The sequence below is a fragment of the Pelophylax lessonae genome (genome assembly GCF_965119305.1).
Source record: "Pelophylax lessonae genome assembly, chromosome: 2".
NCBI classification, from domain to species: Eukaryota; Metazoa; Chordata; class Amphibia; order Anura; family Ranidae; genus Pelophylax; species Pelophylax lessonae.
In genome coordinates this window covers 611,906,972-611,926,302 of record NC_138769.1, presented here as the reverse complement: position 1 = coordinate 611,926,302, position 19,331 = coordinate 611,906,972, and the positions used below count along the sequence as shown (strand labels likewise).

The 19,331-nt window shown below is 42.0% G+C and overlaps 1 protein-coding gene across 2 annotated transcripts in view; it reads right to left on the bottom strand.

Annotated features, from left to right (window-relative positions):
- ATM (ATM serine/threonine kinase) overlaps nt 1-19,331 on the bottom strand; it is a 276,722-nt gene that overhangs the window by 239,111 nt on the left and 18,280 nt on the right. For both annotated transcript variants that reach the window (XM_082248434.1, XM_082248435.1), the window contains exons 6-9: nt 17,929-18,167; nt 11,142-11,311; nt 9,195-9,367; nt 1,814-2,185 (exon numbers count right to left, since the gene is read on the bottom strand). In XM_082248434.1, the coding sequence (XP_082104560.1) occupies nt 1,814-2,185; nt 9,195-9,367; nt 11,142-11,311; nt 17,929-18,167 (954 nt within the window). The remainder of the gene's footprint in view (nt 1-1,813; nt 2,186-9,194; nt 9,368-11,141; nt 11,312-17,928; nt 18,168-19,331) is intronic.

Sequence of the window (19,331 nt, the reverse complement as noted above, 5' to 3'; positions counted from 1 at the left end):
GCCACTCACTGCTCATTATGCCTTTGTCCTGCAGCATTTGTGTGTTTTTTTTCTTATGAGTATACAACCGCTTTAAAACATTTACAAGTCACCAGTTTAGTGTTAAGTGAGTGCTGACACTAGAATTATTGCTCTAACTCTGACATTTGCACATGAGCACTGGGGGATAGCGGTGCTTTAAAAATGTGATTTAACTCTATTGACTTTATTTTTTATTTATTTTTTTACACTTAAAGTTATATTTTAAAAAAATTGTTTATGTATAGCGCAAGGGGTAAACAACATCCCTTGTGATAGCTTGCGCAGTGATAGGTACTCTGTTTGACTAGCTGCCACTGAGGGCATTAGAGAGATCGGGGTCTAATCTCTCAATACAGAGATTTATTTGATTGGCTTCTTCCCTGGCTGTACAGACTAAGAAAACACAGAAGTGATGAAATCCTCAATGCTCCTGGCTTTATTCATGACAGAGCAAAGGGAATAGGGGCAGGACCCTTCCGAGCGCTCTAAAAGTGATCCAAGTGCTGTAAAATCAATTCTGGAAAGCCAGTTCCCAGCTGTAAAAAATTAAATAAGGATAATGGCCATTGGCCACAGCTGCATATTTGGTGCAAGGTCTGCTTTAACCACTTCCGGATCAGCACGCCGCAGTTTTACGTCGGTACTTTGACGTTAAATCCCAGTGTTATGGCAGCAGATAGCTGCCATAACACCATGTCCTTTTTGCAGAACAACTTGGTCCGCACATTAACATGGAGAAAAACAAATAAAATAAAAAAATGCACCACACAGCCAAATACTATCTTTACTTGTTTTAACCGTTTAACAACCGCCCGCCAGAGTTATACTGCGGCAGGCAGTCGCTCCTGCGCAAACTGCCGTAGGTATACATCAGTCGCGCGCCTGCAGCTAGGGGGCGAGCACGCGCCACCGGCAGCGCGCTCCTGCCCCCGCTCGTCAGCGGGGATCCCGATGCACGGGGCAGGCAGCTCCGATTGCCGCCTGACACCCGCAATCATTCCCTGCTGAGAGAGGATGGGCAGCTGTTGTAAACACAGCTGACCGTTCTTTTTTCTGGAATGATCACAGAGCCCCTGTGATCCTGCTACTATATAGGATCACAGGTCTCTGTGATCATTTCATAAAGCCACGCCCCCCCCCCCACAGCTAAAAACACGCCCCTAGGTACACAATTAACCCCTTGATCACTTACTGTCTTAACCCCTTCCCTGCCAGTGTCATTATTACAGTAACAGTTCATATTTTTAGCACTGATTACTGTAGTAATGTCACTGGACCCCCCAAAAGTGTCAGAAATGTCAGTCAGGGGTCCGATCTGTCCGCCGCAATGTCGCCGCTGTAGTTAGTAGACGCAATAACTTTTGCGCAAACCAATAAAAATACGATTGCAATTTTTTTTACCAAAAATACGTAGCAGAAATTGGCCTAAAATGTTAAAACATTTAGATTTTTACTTTTTTTGGGGGGGAATGTTATATAGCAGAATGTGAAAAATATTTTTTTTTTTTCAGAATTGTCGCTATTTTTTTGTATATAGCGCAAAAAACTAAAAATGGCACAGGTGATCAAATACCACCAAAAGAAAGCTCTATTTGTGGGAAAAAAAACATAAATTTTGTTTTTAGGTACAGCTTCGCACGAATCGCAAAAGTGATAGTCCTCTGTGTTTAGTGTTTTATAGCATAATTTTTTAGTGTACCTAATGCTCCTAGCAAACCCCAGGCTGCATTTGAAGCTGGCTAACTTCAGGGCAAAACCACACACACATACATACATACATACATACACTTACCTGGAGGGTTTTCCAGCAGATCCAGAGAAGATTTTCCAGAAGTCTCTGTCTGCAGATACTAGCCCCCCTAGTAACATGACACCCAACAATGCAAAGCTTTCAGGCTCTGTCTGTGGAGAGCTAATGCTGCGCATAGTTACAGCCCAAATTTTAGTCCACAGTTTGTGAAGATCAGTCTTTGTAGTCATATTCACATCATTTTTCTGCATTTGGCAAACAGCCACTTCTTTCAAACACCTCAGTACAAAGGTTGCACGCTCCCCTCGTCTCTGCTGGGCTAAAAGCTGGTGGAGAATGGTTAGTAGTGGAGTCAACTCGCTACTTGGAAGGCTATCTGGGTGGCGTGATATTAAAAGAGCTACAATCTGTAACCTGGATATATAAACAAGACAAAAAAGAGAATGAGAAAAAGTTAACCCAATCAAAAGCTGAACCCCAAGCAAACATGTGAATTCACAAGTGAAATGCATATACTATATGTAATGGTCTAAAGATTTTGCCTTTCATTTAAGCATTCTTGTCACAAACCGCATGACAACCTAAAGCAGGCCACAGACGGATCCAAATTTAGCTGGTTCAGCAGGAACCAGTAGAATTTCAATCCATCTATGGGCAAGCAGATTGTACATATATACATCACAAGAGCGCAGCGGGAGGGATTCCCCCATCAACACTGACTGTATTCAGCGCTGTATTTTGGCCTAGGCCGACAAGGCCCAGGCCTAAAGCGGGCACTTTGCAAGGGGGCAGTAAAAAAGCCGCCCCCCCCCCTCCACCTAAGACTCTTTTGGCCACTGGTTGCCTCTCCCACCTCTTTCTCTCTCTCACCCCCTCTCTCTCTCACTCTCACACCCCCCTCTCTGTTTCCCCCAACCCCCCCCCCCACTTGCTCTCAACCCCCCTCTCTCTTTCGCTCTCTCTGATTCCCCCCCTCTCTCACCTCTCTCCCCCTTTCACCCCCCCAATCTCTCTCATCCCCTCCTCTCTCTCTCTCCCAACCCTCACCCACTCCCCTCTCTCTCCCACCCCTCTCGTAAGATCTCAGGGGTTCATGCTGGGACTTAGAGTCCTTCAATTGTGGAGGGAGTCACATCTGTTAAAAAGGAAGGAGGAGTCGGGCAAATTTACATAGGAGGGGGGCGCCCAATTTTAGTCTTGCCTAGGGCAGCACAAATCCAAAATACACCACTGACCGTATTGATGGGGTAATCGAGTAATTTTACTTCCTTCAACCTGTGGTTGAAGGGGAAAAATATTGCATAAAAAGGTATGACCTGCTTTATTTTCTACTGCAACTTTGTGTAATTAGATCTTACATTTTTTTGGAAAATTATTTTTATACATTTTTCTTAAGAGTTCTACAAAAAGTATCATAGGATACCAAAAACTTCAAAACAACATACAGTAACTTATTACAGGTAAAAAAAAAATAAAACAATAAAAAGGCAAATATATCCCACCAAAACCCCCCTCCCCCACCCCCAGTGCAACACCTCTGGAAAGATATGCAATTATTGCTTTTGAAAAACATCCTAGGAAAATTTCAGCATGACAATACTGACATCACAGGAATCCCACAGCAATGTTAGCATATGGGCACCACCTGCCCACAAGGGGCAGCTATCTGATTCCACAACAGGGTTACTTCAAAAAATGGAAATCATTTCTGTCTTTTAATGGAGATAACCAACCAGGCCCATGTACAAACAGGACAGCCTCATGGAAGTGTGGACGTGTCATAAATCAAACTATGCCACACCTTCTCAAAATTGATGGGGCAGCCTCTATTTTGGCAAGTGGCTTTATAAAATGGCATTGCCTTATAATTAGGAGCCCTCCAGGTAGTTCGTAGGGTCCTCAGCTTTTTTCCAATAGAGAAGAATCGCTTTACGTGTGTAAAACAAAGTAATAGACAGTAAGGTGCTCTGTGCACTAAGAGGTGACAGTTTTTCCACCTGGCCAAGTAAACACACAGCAATGGTCATGGGTACACGAAGGGCTGTAATATTTTCAAAGGTGGGAGCCACTTCTTTTTAGAAACGCTGTATTAGTGGGCATTGCCAAAAGACCAGCTCAAAATCTGCTAGGGAATGCTGGCAATGCCAACAATTAGCCAAGTCAGAAGCATAAATCTTTGCAAGTCTAGCTGGAATTTAAAAAATTTGATGTAGTATTTTATATCGAATGAGGCAGTCCCTGGATGACACAATGTTTACCAGGGCAATCCCACATATCGTCTCAGTCAAGACCTTGGAAATTAGGTATCACTGACATCCACCACCGTCATTATCAATACAATATTTTTATAAGGCTTGAAGTTTAGGCCCCAAGGTCCCTACATGAGTCCTATACCACTCGCCTGCAAAGCTGCCTGTGGCACCACAAGTACAAGACACATTACGCATATGGTAACGGTGCAATACTGATAAAATGCATTGTACTAAAAGTCCAAAAACAGTCCAAAAAACAAAAAACTCCCTACTGTTTTGTAATAACCAACGAGCCATTTGGCTAACTATACATGCAGCCTTAGCCAAACTGTAGTGGAAAGGTGTAACCACACCCAGAACTAATGAAATCCGCAACTGTCTGCCCCAAAAAGGCCAGGCTCCCGGAACAGTAGGTGTTTAGAGAGCAATCATCTTAGGCGCTTCTGAGTTTCCACTGAAAAAAAAAAATCAGGAAAAAGCATGACTTTGGTGTTTTCAAATGGAAGCTCCTGGCGTTTCCTAGCTTTTGCAAAAATCATGTCACGATCCCTAAAATTTAAAGAAGTGCACCAAAAAGGGATGCGGGGGAGCTCCTGGAGGACGTGTGTCAGTTGGAACCCAATGGGCATTTTCAACAACATACAGTATGTAGGAGTTGCTTCTGCAAATACCACTGGTTTATGGCCTTTATCGCCCTCAGGTAAGCCCACCACTCTCGTATTATTGCGTCGCTGTTGATTTTCAGCATCCTCTACCTTGTTAACCAAAGAGGAAACTTCAAACTGTAGGTCAACGATCTGAGCCAATTGAGAGCCTTTGAGATCTTCTACAGATTCAATGCGATCCTCTGCCTCTGTAAGCCTCCCCCGAAACTTGTCCAGAACATGCCTGATCAGTGTGCATTCTGAAGCCAAATGCTCTATGCGCAGCATAAAGGCAGCTTTGAACCCTTCAATGGCATCAAGGATAGGCTTATTTATCGCCTCTTGCTTCTTGTCCAGAATTGCAGGCAAGGCAGGAGTAGTAGAAGGGGATGACTCAGGCGCTCCAGCAATGCGGGATGAAGGAGTCTTCCCCATGTGTGGAGTGCGCCGACCTGCCTTGCAATCTGAGGACAAGATGGTGCCAACCGGACTGGAGGCCTGTCCCCTTGATGGTCTCTACGGCTTCGGTTCTTTCCCCTTCTTCACACAGCCCTTGAGGGACATGACAGGTAGCACTATGTGTTCCTGGTTACTGAGGGAACGAGTAGCTCGCTATACAGAAGAATAAGGACATATGATCCCAGAGCTCAGAGCCTGCACGTCTGTCCTGGCTCGCATCCCAGCCAGGCCCCCATTCGATATTACATTAGCAGGGTGATGCTTCTGATACTCTGGCCAATAAGCAGGCTGCAGTAAAAAAAAGGACATAGGAAGTGTTTAAATGAAATCAGGAAATAGATAAAAAAATAATTAAATTATCTTTATAGGTGGTGTCTAGATGATTTTGTTTCAGCCACACGTTATCAGTAGCACGCAGATCTCAAAGAGGGAGGTACATAATATTCCATCTGCTGCTCACCAGTCCAGTCTCATTCCAGCCCTAGACATTTACTGCTTACAGATGTATGAAATTTGTATTGCTTTCCTTCTGAATCGCCAATTCAATTTGTACTGCACTATTATTCTTATTTTAATACAACTCTGGTAAAAGAAAATAGAAAGCTAAAAATATACTGTATATGTATTTCAGTATTCTATTTAGCTGATGGCCTGGAGTTCCTATTATTAGCTTTAAAAAATACTTTGATGAGTGTTAAAAAAAAAATAAAAAATACCTGTTAATCATATCAAGAATTCAGAGCTGTCCTGCTCACACTTTATCTCAATGAGTCTAATTAGCCCTCCTAGTTCTTAACTTGGACTTCTAAAAAGAAATATGGAAGCATCTTTGCTGTAAAAACAAGTGGGTGGGTTTGAGCAGCTTAGCAAAAGACAACTTGACAGGGCTGACACCACTAATGGCACTTTTCCACTGCAAGTACCGGCTCGGCTCTACTCGGCCCTGCTTGGCCCGGTTTGCTTTTACACTGCTGGTACCGCATGGTACAGTGTTGGAACAGTTCGGTACGGTACGGTATGGTTTGCTTTTCCACTAAAGTAGTACTAAAGTTAAGTGGGTGGGATGACAACGGGGTGGGTGGGATTCTCTGACCAATCAGTGGCTAGTAGTGACTGCATGCAAAGGATTGTGGGATATGGTACCGGGTATGGTACCTATTGGAACCACGATCGAGGTGGTACTGTTTTTGAGAGCCGTACTGTTCGGTTCCATGCAGTGGAAAAGCGCCGCCGTACCGAACCGTACCGTACCGAACCATTCCTACACCATACCATGCGGTACCAGCAGTGGAAAAGCACAAAAGCGAGCCGAACCGTTCGGTTCCATGCAGTGGAAAAGCACCATAAGTCAACTTAAAAAGTGCTGTGTAATGTGAGCTATCAACAGGAAAATAGGAGATGAGTAAATTACTAGCAGGTTAACCTTGAATTTCCTGTACCTGTAGAGTCTTCAAAGTGATAAAAGACAGGGCAATGTGTGAAAATTGCAGAGGTGTACTGCATATGCTTGCTTTTTCATTTGCCCTGACACACTTTAAAACCAAGATATAAATGTGTTAAGTGATACTGTATATGGTCTCTCAATAGGGTATTGCTATGTAAAAACAGACACACGTATATGAACTAGCATTTCAACCACCTGTTTTGTTTTTTTTCTTTAAATACTTTTTATTGCAAAAGTAGACCAAATACAGACATAAGAAATTCTGCGTTATCTGGGTAGAAGCCAGAAAATGTACAAACTTATACATTAGAAGAACAAAACAATACACAGAAAAAGGAAAACTAAAAAACAATGCAGCCATGTTCTCAGACTGTACCTGAGCAGGTCATACAATAAGGCAGATTTGTAAAGGCACTTATATTGATTACAAGTTACTGTTTGGATCAGTACCCAATAATGCTGGAGTAAAAACCATATACCAAGGACTTAGAGACCAACAACATATTGCGAATTTCAACCAAGAACTCTTGGTCAGAGATACCTTAGAACAAATTAACATATGTAACAATAGTATCAACATAGCAGTCAATAGGGCATTGCCACCATAGTGTATAGACATCTCTGTAGGAAATTCATAACGGAGATTGCCTCTATATTTCTGTGGCAAAGATATTGCAGTACAGTCTATCGCATAATAAAGTAATCTGCTGTATAGTTCCATCCGGGGTTTTTGGCAGTGTTGTGGATAGTACAGTAGAGGATGGTAATTTGTCAACTGCTCTGAACTGTTCGGGTAAAGTACTGTGTCACGTGGGGAGGTAAACAGTGCAGAACCAGTTACATCAGAAAACAAGAGAAATACCCATGACAGCTGGCATACTGTATAGGAGATAACTATAGGTATCATCTCTGGCAAGGTATTGTAAAATGCCACATGATTGACAAGTCCAAATGCTCCTGTAATTCAATTCCAGAAGCCCAGAAGTACTTCAGAACTACCACTGAAAATGCACCCATGCTTTGCGCTTTATTTCAGCCTGAACAAGGGCCACACAACAGAGCAATGAACAAAAATGGGCAGAGAAGGGCCTCCAAACTCACAGGTTCTCCCTAGCCCAGGTGCCTGGGTTGTAAACAAAGCCAAACCTCAGCTTTGTCCAGGGTGTTGAAAAAGAGAACTTTCCCATTATCAACCACATGAAGTCCTGCAGGGTAGGCCATTGAGAAGATTATGCTTGCTTCTCTCATTCTTCTCTTTACTTCAGCAAAAGGTAACGCGTTGTTTCTGTAGTTCCCCAGAAAAATGAGGGAAAATAGACAGTAGCATTTTCATATCGGATCGTACCTTTCAAACGTGCTTTGCGTAGAATGAGATTCCAGTCTTTACAATTAAGGAACCATGCCAGCAGTGGTCTAAGTGGTTCCCCTGGTAGTGGGGGTTTTGCTGGGACTCTGACCCCGTTCCTCTGCAAATGCAGATGAAAAGGTAGTATCAGCGAACATGGTTCGAATCCACTGCTCCATGAAATCCCCTGGGTTTTTGATCTTCCGCACGTTCAGGGAGACCTACAATCATAATGTTATTCCCCCTAGGACAAATCTCTAAATCATCTGCTTTTTGGTATAGAAATGAGATCTGTTTTTCAGCCTTTTTGACCTTGTGAGGGATGGGGGCTAACTCATCCTCTACAGCAGAGATTCTATGTTCAGTCTCAGCCACCTGTTCCCTAATATTTTGCATGTCTTGCCTGAGAAGGCCAATATCAATCTTAGTCTCCTCCATCTTCCCAGTCAGAGCGGTGTTACAGGAGGTAATAGCTGGTAGTAGCTGTGCATTACCTGCTCAAGCGTCCATTTCTGGTGTTTGTCCGTCTGGGAGGAGGATGCCTTAGGAGTGTCCAGGGCAGCATGGCCTCTGCTCCTGGTGTGCAGATGGCTACGGCCGCCATCTTGTTTGTCGGAACGGGCAAACTCCTTCAGTTTCTCAACCGCTGGATGCTGTTTATCTCTCCCCAACATGACCAGCAGGTGCAGGAGACTAACCGGAGTCCGGTAGTGTGCTCAGATATGCCGATAAAAAGCAGGATATTGCCGGAGGCTAGAGGTTTGTCCCGGAGCTTCCACTAAGCACAGCTGACCATCGCAGTGTAAACCATGCCTATTCAACCACCCGTTTATAGTGTATGCCAGTTCATTCAGATGCCTCAGATGTATGTTGAGGTGCAGTTTTAGCATTTATGAGCCCTCGGTATAATACTCAGGAATTTGCAGTAACACCGCCACAGTTATAAAAATTGCTCAACATTTAATAAGTGCTTAGAACATGTTTGCCCCTATGGCAGCTAAGAACTGAAAACTAACATACAGTATATGGCAGGAGCCAATTAAAATAAATCTAGAGAAGACACGTTTCTTTCATATAGAACATCCGGTCTATATTAACTTCTAAAGAATAACAAAAGCCTAAACTATTGCAAAGTTCAGCTTCTCCACCATGTCCCACCATGGTCATTGTTTGTCCACATTATTCATCACATAATGTACAAATACAGTATTTACATCTTCACCTGAACCATCAAAACCTCACTTATCTGTGACAAGATCTGTCCCTGTGTTATCATTACCATGGAATCACATCAAAATCATTTTCTGATCGCTGAAGTTTTTCGTAGACCACTTCCCAGCCCAATTCAATCCTTCGACGCTTGCTTGGTACCATACTTGCAGATGGATCCCTCTGAGTCACAGCAAAAGCAGCCTGAGTGATTTCCAAAATGCGAGTGTTTTCTGTAAAGAGCTGATCAAGAAAAAAAAAAAAGAGAGGTTTATCATCCATACAGTTAAAGGGACAACACAGAAAACATAATACAAGAAAGGTTGTAATTGTTGAAAAAAAAAAAAAAAAAATATATATATATATATCACTTTATTAAATATCAAGATGTATCAATGCCTCCTCCACAACGCACTTATGTTGTAGTACACCACAATGTATGGTAATGCAATACTGTGCGCTGCGTTACCAAAAATACAGCAGATTCTATTTTCCTGCTGCATTTGGCAGCAAGTTCAAATGAATGGCCCACCCTAATCTATTAAATGTATGTTAAAATCCACCACAACGGATCACCACGCCCCTACTAAAAAAAAAAAAAAACACAACTGACAATGTTACCAACATAATAATTAAAAAAAAAAAAGAAAACCTTCAAAATCTGTTGATGCATCTATAGGCCATAAGCCAAAAGGCAATCTAGTAAGCAATCTTCACATTTATACATAAAAATAACACTCAAAAATAATAAAGGAAGCAACCCATGGTCATTATTACAAGTTTTGAGGACCCAAGAAACACCTTTCTCTGCAAAATATCTCCAAGCTGTGAGACTTCCAGATTATTTGAATACAGTATCATAGGTTTTTGAGCCTAGGTTCACACTAGAATGCAGTGCAGGAAACCCAGGATCCGGGCACGTTACCTGCACCACATTCAAATCGCACTGTCCTTACGATCTACAGTGGGTGTCAGTGCAATTTTAACGAAACCCCAAAACGCAGGTCACAAACACAGTGCGTTTGCCTGCACCAGATCGCATTATACATAAAGACCATGTGTTCTTGTGCCAAATTTGATACATGCATGACTTTGGTGCAAGGCGGTGCGAATTAAGCCCATTCAAAATGAGTGGGTTCAAATCGCACCCCCAGTAAATTGCATGTGAATTGAACAGGAATGCGCTGTGCTTCCTGATGCGATTCATATGTGGTTCATAGTGTGAACAAAGGCTAAATGAAATTCATAATCATTTATTGTCTTATACCTGTTGAGTGGAATAAGCTACTAAGTTTAACTTGGTTCATGCAGTATCACAACAGTGGTGTGATCTTCTAAAAATGCACTCACAGGTATCATAACAGGAATCTATGGTCAGTAAGTAATACAGTTAACAGTACTTTTCTGACCAGCAGGGTGCCCTACTGTAGCAATGTAGTCAGTGTTCAGAATGCATTGCTTGCACAATACTGCATGACAAAAACAAGATGCAGGTTCTGTACCTTACAAAGTCCAGGCCACAAACACAACAAAACAAGACTTGTCGCCTTGATAGGGGATTAAAGTGTAAATCTAGTCAAAAATGTATTTGATTTCTAGTTTTTGATACAGCAAGGAAGAATTAGTATTTGTCATTTTTTTTTATTGCTATCCGTGGCTGCCTTAGATGGACATTACCTCACTTTATGTATCAGTGACAACAGATTTACACAGGAAGTGAGGGAAATTCTGCGGCTGGCAGGGAGTTTAGCATATTTTAATAAAAACAGCATTTTTTCTGTTTATTTTGCTGTTCAAGAGATCCCCACACTTCTTGTCTGACGAAACACTGTTTATAGGACGGTAGGTGAGCTGACACTGTAACAAAGCCCTGGATGGCAGCAAAACCCATTAGGGGTTCTAACCCTTACCCAAATAGTTTTGGCTGGGCTTACACTTATAACTTGCAGAAAAAACTCAACACCTTCACTGAAGTAAACAAGAAGTCTATGTTAGATGTCTTTGGGAAGGCAATTACCTGATGACAAATGTCCGCCATCAATTCCACCAAATTCTCTTTGACTGCAATATTCCGAGATCCTGAAGAGTATTTTCCTCTGCTGCCAATCTGACTAATCTCATTTACCATAGCATCGTACAGATTGTACACATTTCTCTGCCATCTTTCAGCTTCGAAAGCATAAGCACCTGAAAAAAAGTTAAAAAAGAAAATTCCAGCCATGTAGTTTTACAAAACATATGTTCCATAAATCCACAGCAGGGACCCATAATATTTTTGTCTGCACAAGCTATAACATCTTGGAATATGCACACTTCAAAAGATGTAAAAGTCTCCCAAAGACCACCATATGGATTTATTGCTATGGAGCGAAAAAAAAAACCACCATGATAAGCAAGATTTTGCAGATGTTAAACTAGAACAGAAATAAGGACAGAAGAGACATTGGTTGAGGTTACCATATAACAACATGCAAGAAAAATGCAACTCATGGATAGGCTCTCATTTCCAATAGGTAATTTTTTTAAACAGTAGCTTTAAAACTGATGTTTTACATTTGAGATATAGATATTATATATATATATATATATATATATATATATATATATATATATATATATATATATATATATATATATATATATTACACACACACACAGTGCCTTGCGAAAGTATTTGGCCCCCTTGAACTTTTCGACCTTTTGCCACATTTCAGGCTTCAAACATAATAGATATAAAACTGTAATTTTTTGTGAAGAATCAACAACAAGTGGGACACAATCATAAAGTGGAACGAAATGTATTGGATATTTCAAACTTTTTTAACAAATAAAAAACTGAACAATTGGGCGTGCAAAATTATTCAGCCCCCTTAAGTTAATACTTTGTAGCGCCACCTTTTGCTGCGATTACAGCTGTAAGTCGCTTGGGGTATGTCTCTATCAGTTTTGCACATCGAGAGACTGAAATTATTGCCCATTCCTCCTTGCAAAACAGCTCGAGCTCAGTGAGTTTGGATGGAGAGCGTTTGTGAACAGCAGTTTTCAGTTCTTTCCACAGATTCTCGATTGGATTCAGGTCTGGACTTTGACTTGGCCATTCGAACACCTGGATATGTTTATTTGTGAACCATTCCATTGTAGATTTTGCTTTATGTTTTGGATCATTGTCTTGTTGGAAGACAAATCTCCGTCCCAGTCTCAGGTCTTTTGCAGACTCCATCAGGTTTTCTTCCAGAATGGTCCTGTATTTGGCTCCATCCATCTTCCCATCAATTTTAACCATCTTCCCTGTCCCTGCTGAAGAAAAGCAGGCCCAAACCATGATGCTGCCACCACCATGTTTGACAGTGGGGATGGTGTGTTCATGGTGATGAGCTGTGTTGCTTTTACCCCAAACATAACGTTTTGCATTGTTGCCAAAAAGTTAAATTTTGGTTTCATCTGACCAGAGCACCTTCTTCCACATGTTTGGTGTGTCTCCCAGGTGGCTTGTGGCAAACTTTAAAAGATACTTTTTATGGATATCTTTAAGAAATGGCTTTCTTCTTGCCACTCTTCCATAAAGGCCAGATTTGTGCAGTATATGACTGATTGTTGTCCTATGGACAGAGTCTCCCACCTCAGCTGTAGATCTCTGCAGTTCATCCAGAGTGATCATGGGCCTCTTGGCTGCATCTCTGATCAGTCTTCTCTTTGTATGAGCTGAAAGTTTAGAGGGACGGCCAGGTCTTCGTAGATTTGCAGTGGTCTGATACTCCTTCCATTTCAATATTATCGCTTGCACAGTGCTCCTTGGGATGTTTAAAGCTTGGGAAATCTTTTTGTATCCCAATCCAGCTTTACACTTCTCCACAACAGTATCTCAGACCTGCCTGGTGTGTTCCTTGTTCTTCATGATGCTCTCTGCGCTTTAAACGGACCTCTGAGACTATCAGAGTGCAGGTGCATTTATACGGAGACTTAATTACACACAGGTGGATTCTATTTATCATCATTAGTCATTTAGGTCAACATTGGATCATTCAGAGATCCTCACTGAACTTCTGGAGAGAGTTTGCTGCACTGAAAGTAAAGGGGCTGAATAATTTTGCACGCCCAATTTTTCAGTTTTTTATTTGTTAACAAAGTTTGAAATATCCAATAAATTTCGTTCCACTTCATGATTGTGTCCCACTTGTTGATTCTTCACAAAAAATTACAGATTCATATCTTTATGTTTGAAGCCTGAAATGTGGCAAAAGGTCAAAAAGTTCAAGGGGGCCGAATACTTTCGCAAGGCACTGTATATATATATATATATATATATATATACACACATACATACATACATACATACACACATTAGTCCCAGTTCACAGTTCACATTTGTGCCATGCGGGAACGCTGCGAAAATACAGCGTGTTCCCGCATCGCATCCGCGCCCCTGGCAGTTCACACTGCCATATGCTATACGCAGGGGGTGTCAATTAAAAGTTGCAGTGCGATCTGCAAGTTCGCACAGAATCGGATGCGTGTTTAGTGCGATTGCGGTGCGAATTCAGCCATACAAACGGTATGGCTGAAATTTGCACCGCACAGAGATCGCATGTAATTTAGGAGCAGTGCGCTCCGAATTACATGCGATCTCTGTCATCACACTAATGTGAACCTTCGCTTAATGTCCAAACCGCTGGCAACAAAAGTGAGTACACCCCCTAAGTGACAGTATCCAAATTGGGCTAAATAAGCCATTTTTCCCACCCTGGTGTCATGTGACTTGTTAGTGTTACAAGGTCTCCGATCTGAATGGGGAGCAGGTGTGTTAAATTTGGTGTTATCACTCTCACTCTCTCATACTGGTCACTGGAAGTTCAATATGGCACCTCGTGGCCAAGAACTCTCTGAGGATCTGAAAAAAGTAATTGTTGCTCAACATAAAGATGGCGAACCTTGGCACCCCAGATGTTTTGGAACTATGTTTCCCATGATGCTTATGCACTCTGCAGTGTAGTTGAGCATCATGGGAAATATAGTTCCAAAACATCTGGGGTGCCAAGGTTCTCCATCACTGGCCATGCTATAAGAAGATTGGCAAGACCCTGAAACTGAGCTGCAGCACAGCGGCCAAGACCATACAGCCGTTTAACAGGACAGGTTCCACTCAGAACAGGCCTCGCCATGGTCAACCAAAGCAGTTGAGTGCACGTGCTCAGCGTCATATCCAGAGGTTGTCTTTGGGAAATAGACGTATGAGTGCTGCCAGCATTGCTGCCGAGGTTGAAAGGGTGGGGGGTCAGCCTGTCAGTGCTCAGACCAAACTCTGCACACTGCATCAAATTGGTCTGTATGGCTGTCATCCCAGAAGGAAGCTTCTTTTAAAGATGATGCACAAGAAAGCCCGCAAACAGTTTGCTGAAGACAAGCAGACTAAGGATATGGATTACTGGAGCCATGTCCTGTGGTCTGATGAGACCAAGATAAACGTATTTGGTTCAGATGGTGTCAAGCATGTGTGGCAGCAACCAGGTGAGGAGTACAAAGACAAGTGTGTCTTACCTACAGTCAAGCATGGTGATGGGAGTGTCATGGTCTGGGGCTTCATGAGAGCTGCCGGAACTTGGGAGCTACAGTTCATTGAGGGAACCATGAATGCCAACATGTACTGTGACATACTGAAGCAGAGCATGATCCCCTCCCTTCGGAGTCTGGGCCGCAGGGCAGTATTCCAACATGATAAAAACCCCAAACACACCTCCACGATGACCACTGCCTTGCTAAAGAAGCTAAGGGTAAAGGTGATGGACTGGCCAAGCATTTCTCCAGACCTAAACCCTATTGAACATCTGTGGGGCATCCTCAAACGGAAGGTGTAGGAGCGCAAGGTCTCTAACATCCACTAGCTTCGTGATATTGTCATGGAGGAGTGGAAGAGGACTCCAGTGGTAACCTGTGAAGCTCTGGTGAACTCCATGCCCAAGAGGGTTAAGGCAGTGCTGGAAAATAATGGTGGCCACACAAAATATTGACACTTTGGGCCCAATTTGGACATTATCACTTAGGGGTGTACTCGCTTTTGTTGCTAGCTGTTTAGACATTAATGGCTGTGTGTTGAGTTATTTTGAGGGGACAGAAAATTTACACTGTTATACAAGCTGTACACTAACTTCTTTACATTGTAGCAAAGTGTCATTTCTTCAGTGTTTTCACATGAAAAGATATAATAAAATATTTACAAGGGGTGTACTCACTTTTGTGAGATACTGTGTGTGTGTGTATATATATATATATATATATATATATTATATATATATATATATATATATATACATACATACATACATATACACACACACACATATACACTTTGTATACATTCCAATTTAAGGTTTTATAAATAAATATTTAATACAATTACATAGAACTCCCAGAGTACCATATGGGTTATCCAAAGAGCACAGCAGATGTTGACTGTCCCTAGGCTCCCTGTCTAATCTGTCTAATTAAAACCTCAGACTTGCACACACTGAGACCGTGTGAGAGAGATGTCACTGTCACTGCATGAGCTTTTGAAGTCTCAAATCAAATACAGGATAAACACGGGCTGAAAAACATATGAAAAGAAGGCTAAAAAAGGTTCACCCGCCAGATGACTCCAAAAAAATTTGAATTTATGCACTCAAAAATCATTTTCTTAGAGTCCATTGAGGGATATAGGAAGTCATTAACATTTGGGTTATACTGCTACCTACACGAGGAGGATAGGACACTGGTGAACAATCAAAAATATTTGGGCAGCCCAGAATTACCTCTTACTACCAAAACACTTCCGCTTTGTAGCAAAGCAGTGCAGGGAACATGATCATAAACAAATAGAGGCGAGACCTACTGTTCAAGAAAAATAATTTACAGTGTTTTCTTTCTTGTCCATTGAGGAACTCGGGAAATCTTTTACCTTCAGGAAGTCCCAAAGACATCCAACTAAGCAGTGAGCAACACAGCAAACAAAAGCCAAAAGACCAATAAACACAACAAAGAATGGCGACTGCCTGTAGCTAAAAAAGCAGCCCAAAATGACATTACACTAAAGCTGGCATTAGAAGAGGCCAAAACATCTACCTGGTAGAATTTAAGAGAACATGTGATCAGAAAACCAGTTGGAAGCATTACAAAGCTGGGAAGTGGTTGCTTGACTGTGAAAAGACCAAAAAGCACTCACAGATCTAATAATAGTATGCCAAGAATGGGTAGAACCTAAACCCAGGAATTAAGAAATTGGATGATTGTCTGCTTCAGCCACCTAGAAACAGTTAAAACTGGAACACCCTTCCAAGGTGTATTCGGGATGATAAAAAGGGAATCGGTCTTTCTGAAAGACGCATAAGCTGGGAGATACTCTCACAGCCTGAACCCCATGGCAATGAGGAACATTTTCTCTTTGGGGTGAACTGAAGCCGGAGAGAGATGGAAAAAACTGTGACCCGTTTATTTGAGGTAAATTGCGGGCGAATTCAGCCATACAAACTGTCCCCGAGGGGACAGGTAGCAAAACTTCAGTTGATAGCCATAGGATACCATCTCCTGCACACAAACTTTAGAGAAGCAAGTTGTCCAAGAGTCTACAAAAAATTAGGGCTTCCAGCAGGCAAGCAGATAAGCTGTGGCAACAAGAGAAGAGCTTTGATTGATGGAAAAAAAATACATAAAAAAGTGCTAGCAAAAAATAGGTTAGTTGTTTAACACAGAAGAGCTGAAGAACAGATGCCCATCCACCAGCAAATAACTGAAGACTGGTGGCTGGAGTGGTAATCTAAGGCTGGCCTAAAGTTTTTTATATGCACCAGGATAAAACTTCCTATGTCCCTTAATGTACGAGAAAGAAATATTAGATTTCCCTATTTACCAGACTAAAAGCCAAAACCAAAATATGAAGACGAATATACTGTATGTTAAATACCAATATAAAATCACTGTACAAATAAAACAATTTGCATACAGATCAGATTTCAGACAAAATATTTGTACTGAAGGTAAATCAATAAATAAATACATTGATATTCTATATTTTTTTACACAGAGGTTCAAATGTATATCTGCATGAAAATCAATTTTTTTCCTTTTAGACAAACAATAATCCTCTATCTCTAACGGAGGTCAAACTGCGAAGGGGCGCAGTCAGCAATCTTTGCATCTGTTCTGCCGAAACCATGCAAAAATATAGAAATTGGATATGATTAGTAGTGCTGTGTGGCCTATCATTGCGCATTGTAAACCACTTTTATTATAGGCTAAAGAAAATTTACAAAATGACAAGATGTCATACAGAATATCAGCTTAGAAAGTTTGGCTTAAGCTTTTTTTGGCATTACTTCTCTTCTGGATCACAGGAGTGCACTTTTGCTCTCCAGTGCCCCTGAACCAGCAGATAGCGAGCTAAAGACTGCTGTCAAGCTGACGTCACAGAGCCGATCCAGACTCTGGAAGGATCCCAACCATGATGCCAATTGCTTCCACCCCCTCTCTGGCCATGCCTTTTAGTGAGAGCTGGAGGGGGAAGAGCGGAGAGCGGTGAATGACTGAGAACTGAGCAGTCATGTGATCACTCAGTTCTTGGGCTTAGAGCTGGTGGGAGACAGCTGCAGAATCAGAAGGATGCTACAGCATGGAGGTGTGTAGATGTTTGTTAACCCTAAAACTTCTTTAAATGAATATTATTACAAGGTCCTTCATAAAAGCCAACTTTTGATTTACTTTTACCAGCTTTATAAATGTAATGTGCAATATGTGTATATAGAGGGAAGTATTTTGTACAGAAGTTATTTTAGCACCTTCTTCTGTAGTCTTCGCTCCTTTTGGATGATGAATGTGAAGCATTAGTCGGAAAAACTCCACAATCTCATCTTTCAGAGTATCTTTAGGTCTGTGCTGGATCCACAACTTCAGTACCGTAGGGAAGATCTCTTCTCCTAACTTACACACCCGCATGCGGAAGTTTACACATGTGGTGGAAAGGAAGATGTTAAGAGCAGCAAAAATCTGATCCAGCCCTGGAAGGTTCCTCTCCTCTCTGAAATAAAAATAGCACATTTTCCTTATCAGTTACTAGACCTTTACAGAGTACAAATAAAGTAAATCGTCTACAATTTCTGTACCTTTCTGACAGAATTGATGACTCCATTCATACTGGGACTAATCAACGCTGATATATTATATATACACACACACATATACATACATATACACAGTTTATCACACACACACACACACACACACACACACACAGAAATATTTTATTATATCTTTTCATGTGACAACACTGAAGAAATGACACTTTGCTACAATGTAAAGTAGTAAGTGTATAGCTTGTATAACAGCGTAAATTTGCTGTCCCCTCAAAATAACGCAACATACAGCCATTAATGTCTAAACCGCTGGCTACAAAGGTGAGTCCACCCCTAGGTGAAAATGTCCAAATTGGGCTCAAAGTGTCAAAATTTGTGTGGCCACCAGTATTTTCCAGCACTGCCTTAACCCTCTTGGGCATGGAGTTCACCAGAGCCTCACAGGTCCTCACTGCAGTCCTCTTCCACTCCTCCATGATGACATCGCAAAGCTGGTGGATGTTAGAGACCTTGCGCTCCTCCACCTTCCGTTTGAGGATGCCCCACAGATGCTCAATAGGGTTTAGGTCTGGAGACATGCTTGGCAAGCTTCTTTAGCAAGGCAGTGGTCGTCTTGGAGGTGTGTTTGGGGTCTTTAAGTTGGAATACTCAATGAACTTTAGCTCCCCAGTGCCAGCAGCACTCATGCAGCCCCAGACCATGACACTCCCACCACCATGCTTGGCTGTAGGCAAGACACACTTGTCTTTGTACTCCTCACCTGGTTGCCGCCACACTCGCTTGACACCATCTGAATCATATACATTTATCTTGGTCTCATCAGACCACAGGACATGGTTCCAGTAATCACTGTCCTCAGTCTGCTTGTCTTCAGCAAACTGTTTGCGGGCTATCCTGTGCATCATCTTTAGAAGAGGCTTCCTTCTGGGATGACAGCCATGCAGAACAATTTGATGCAGTGTGCGGAGTATGGTCTGAGCACTAACAGGCTGACCCCCCACCCCTTCAACCTCTGCAGCAATGCTGGCAGCACTCATACGTCTATTTCCCAAAGACAACCTCTGGATAGGACGCTGAGCACATGCACTCAACTTCTTTGGTTGACCATG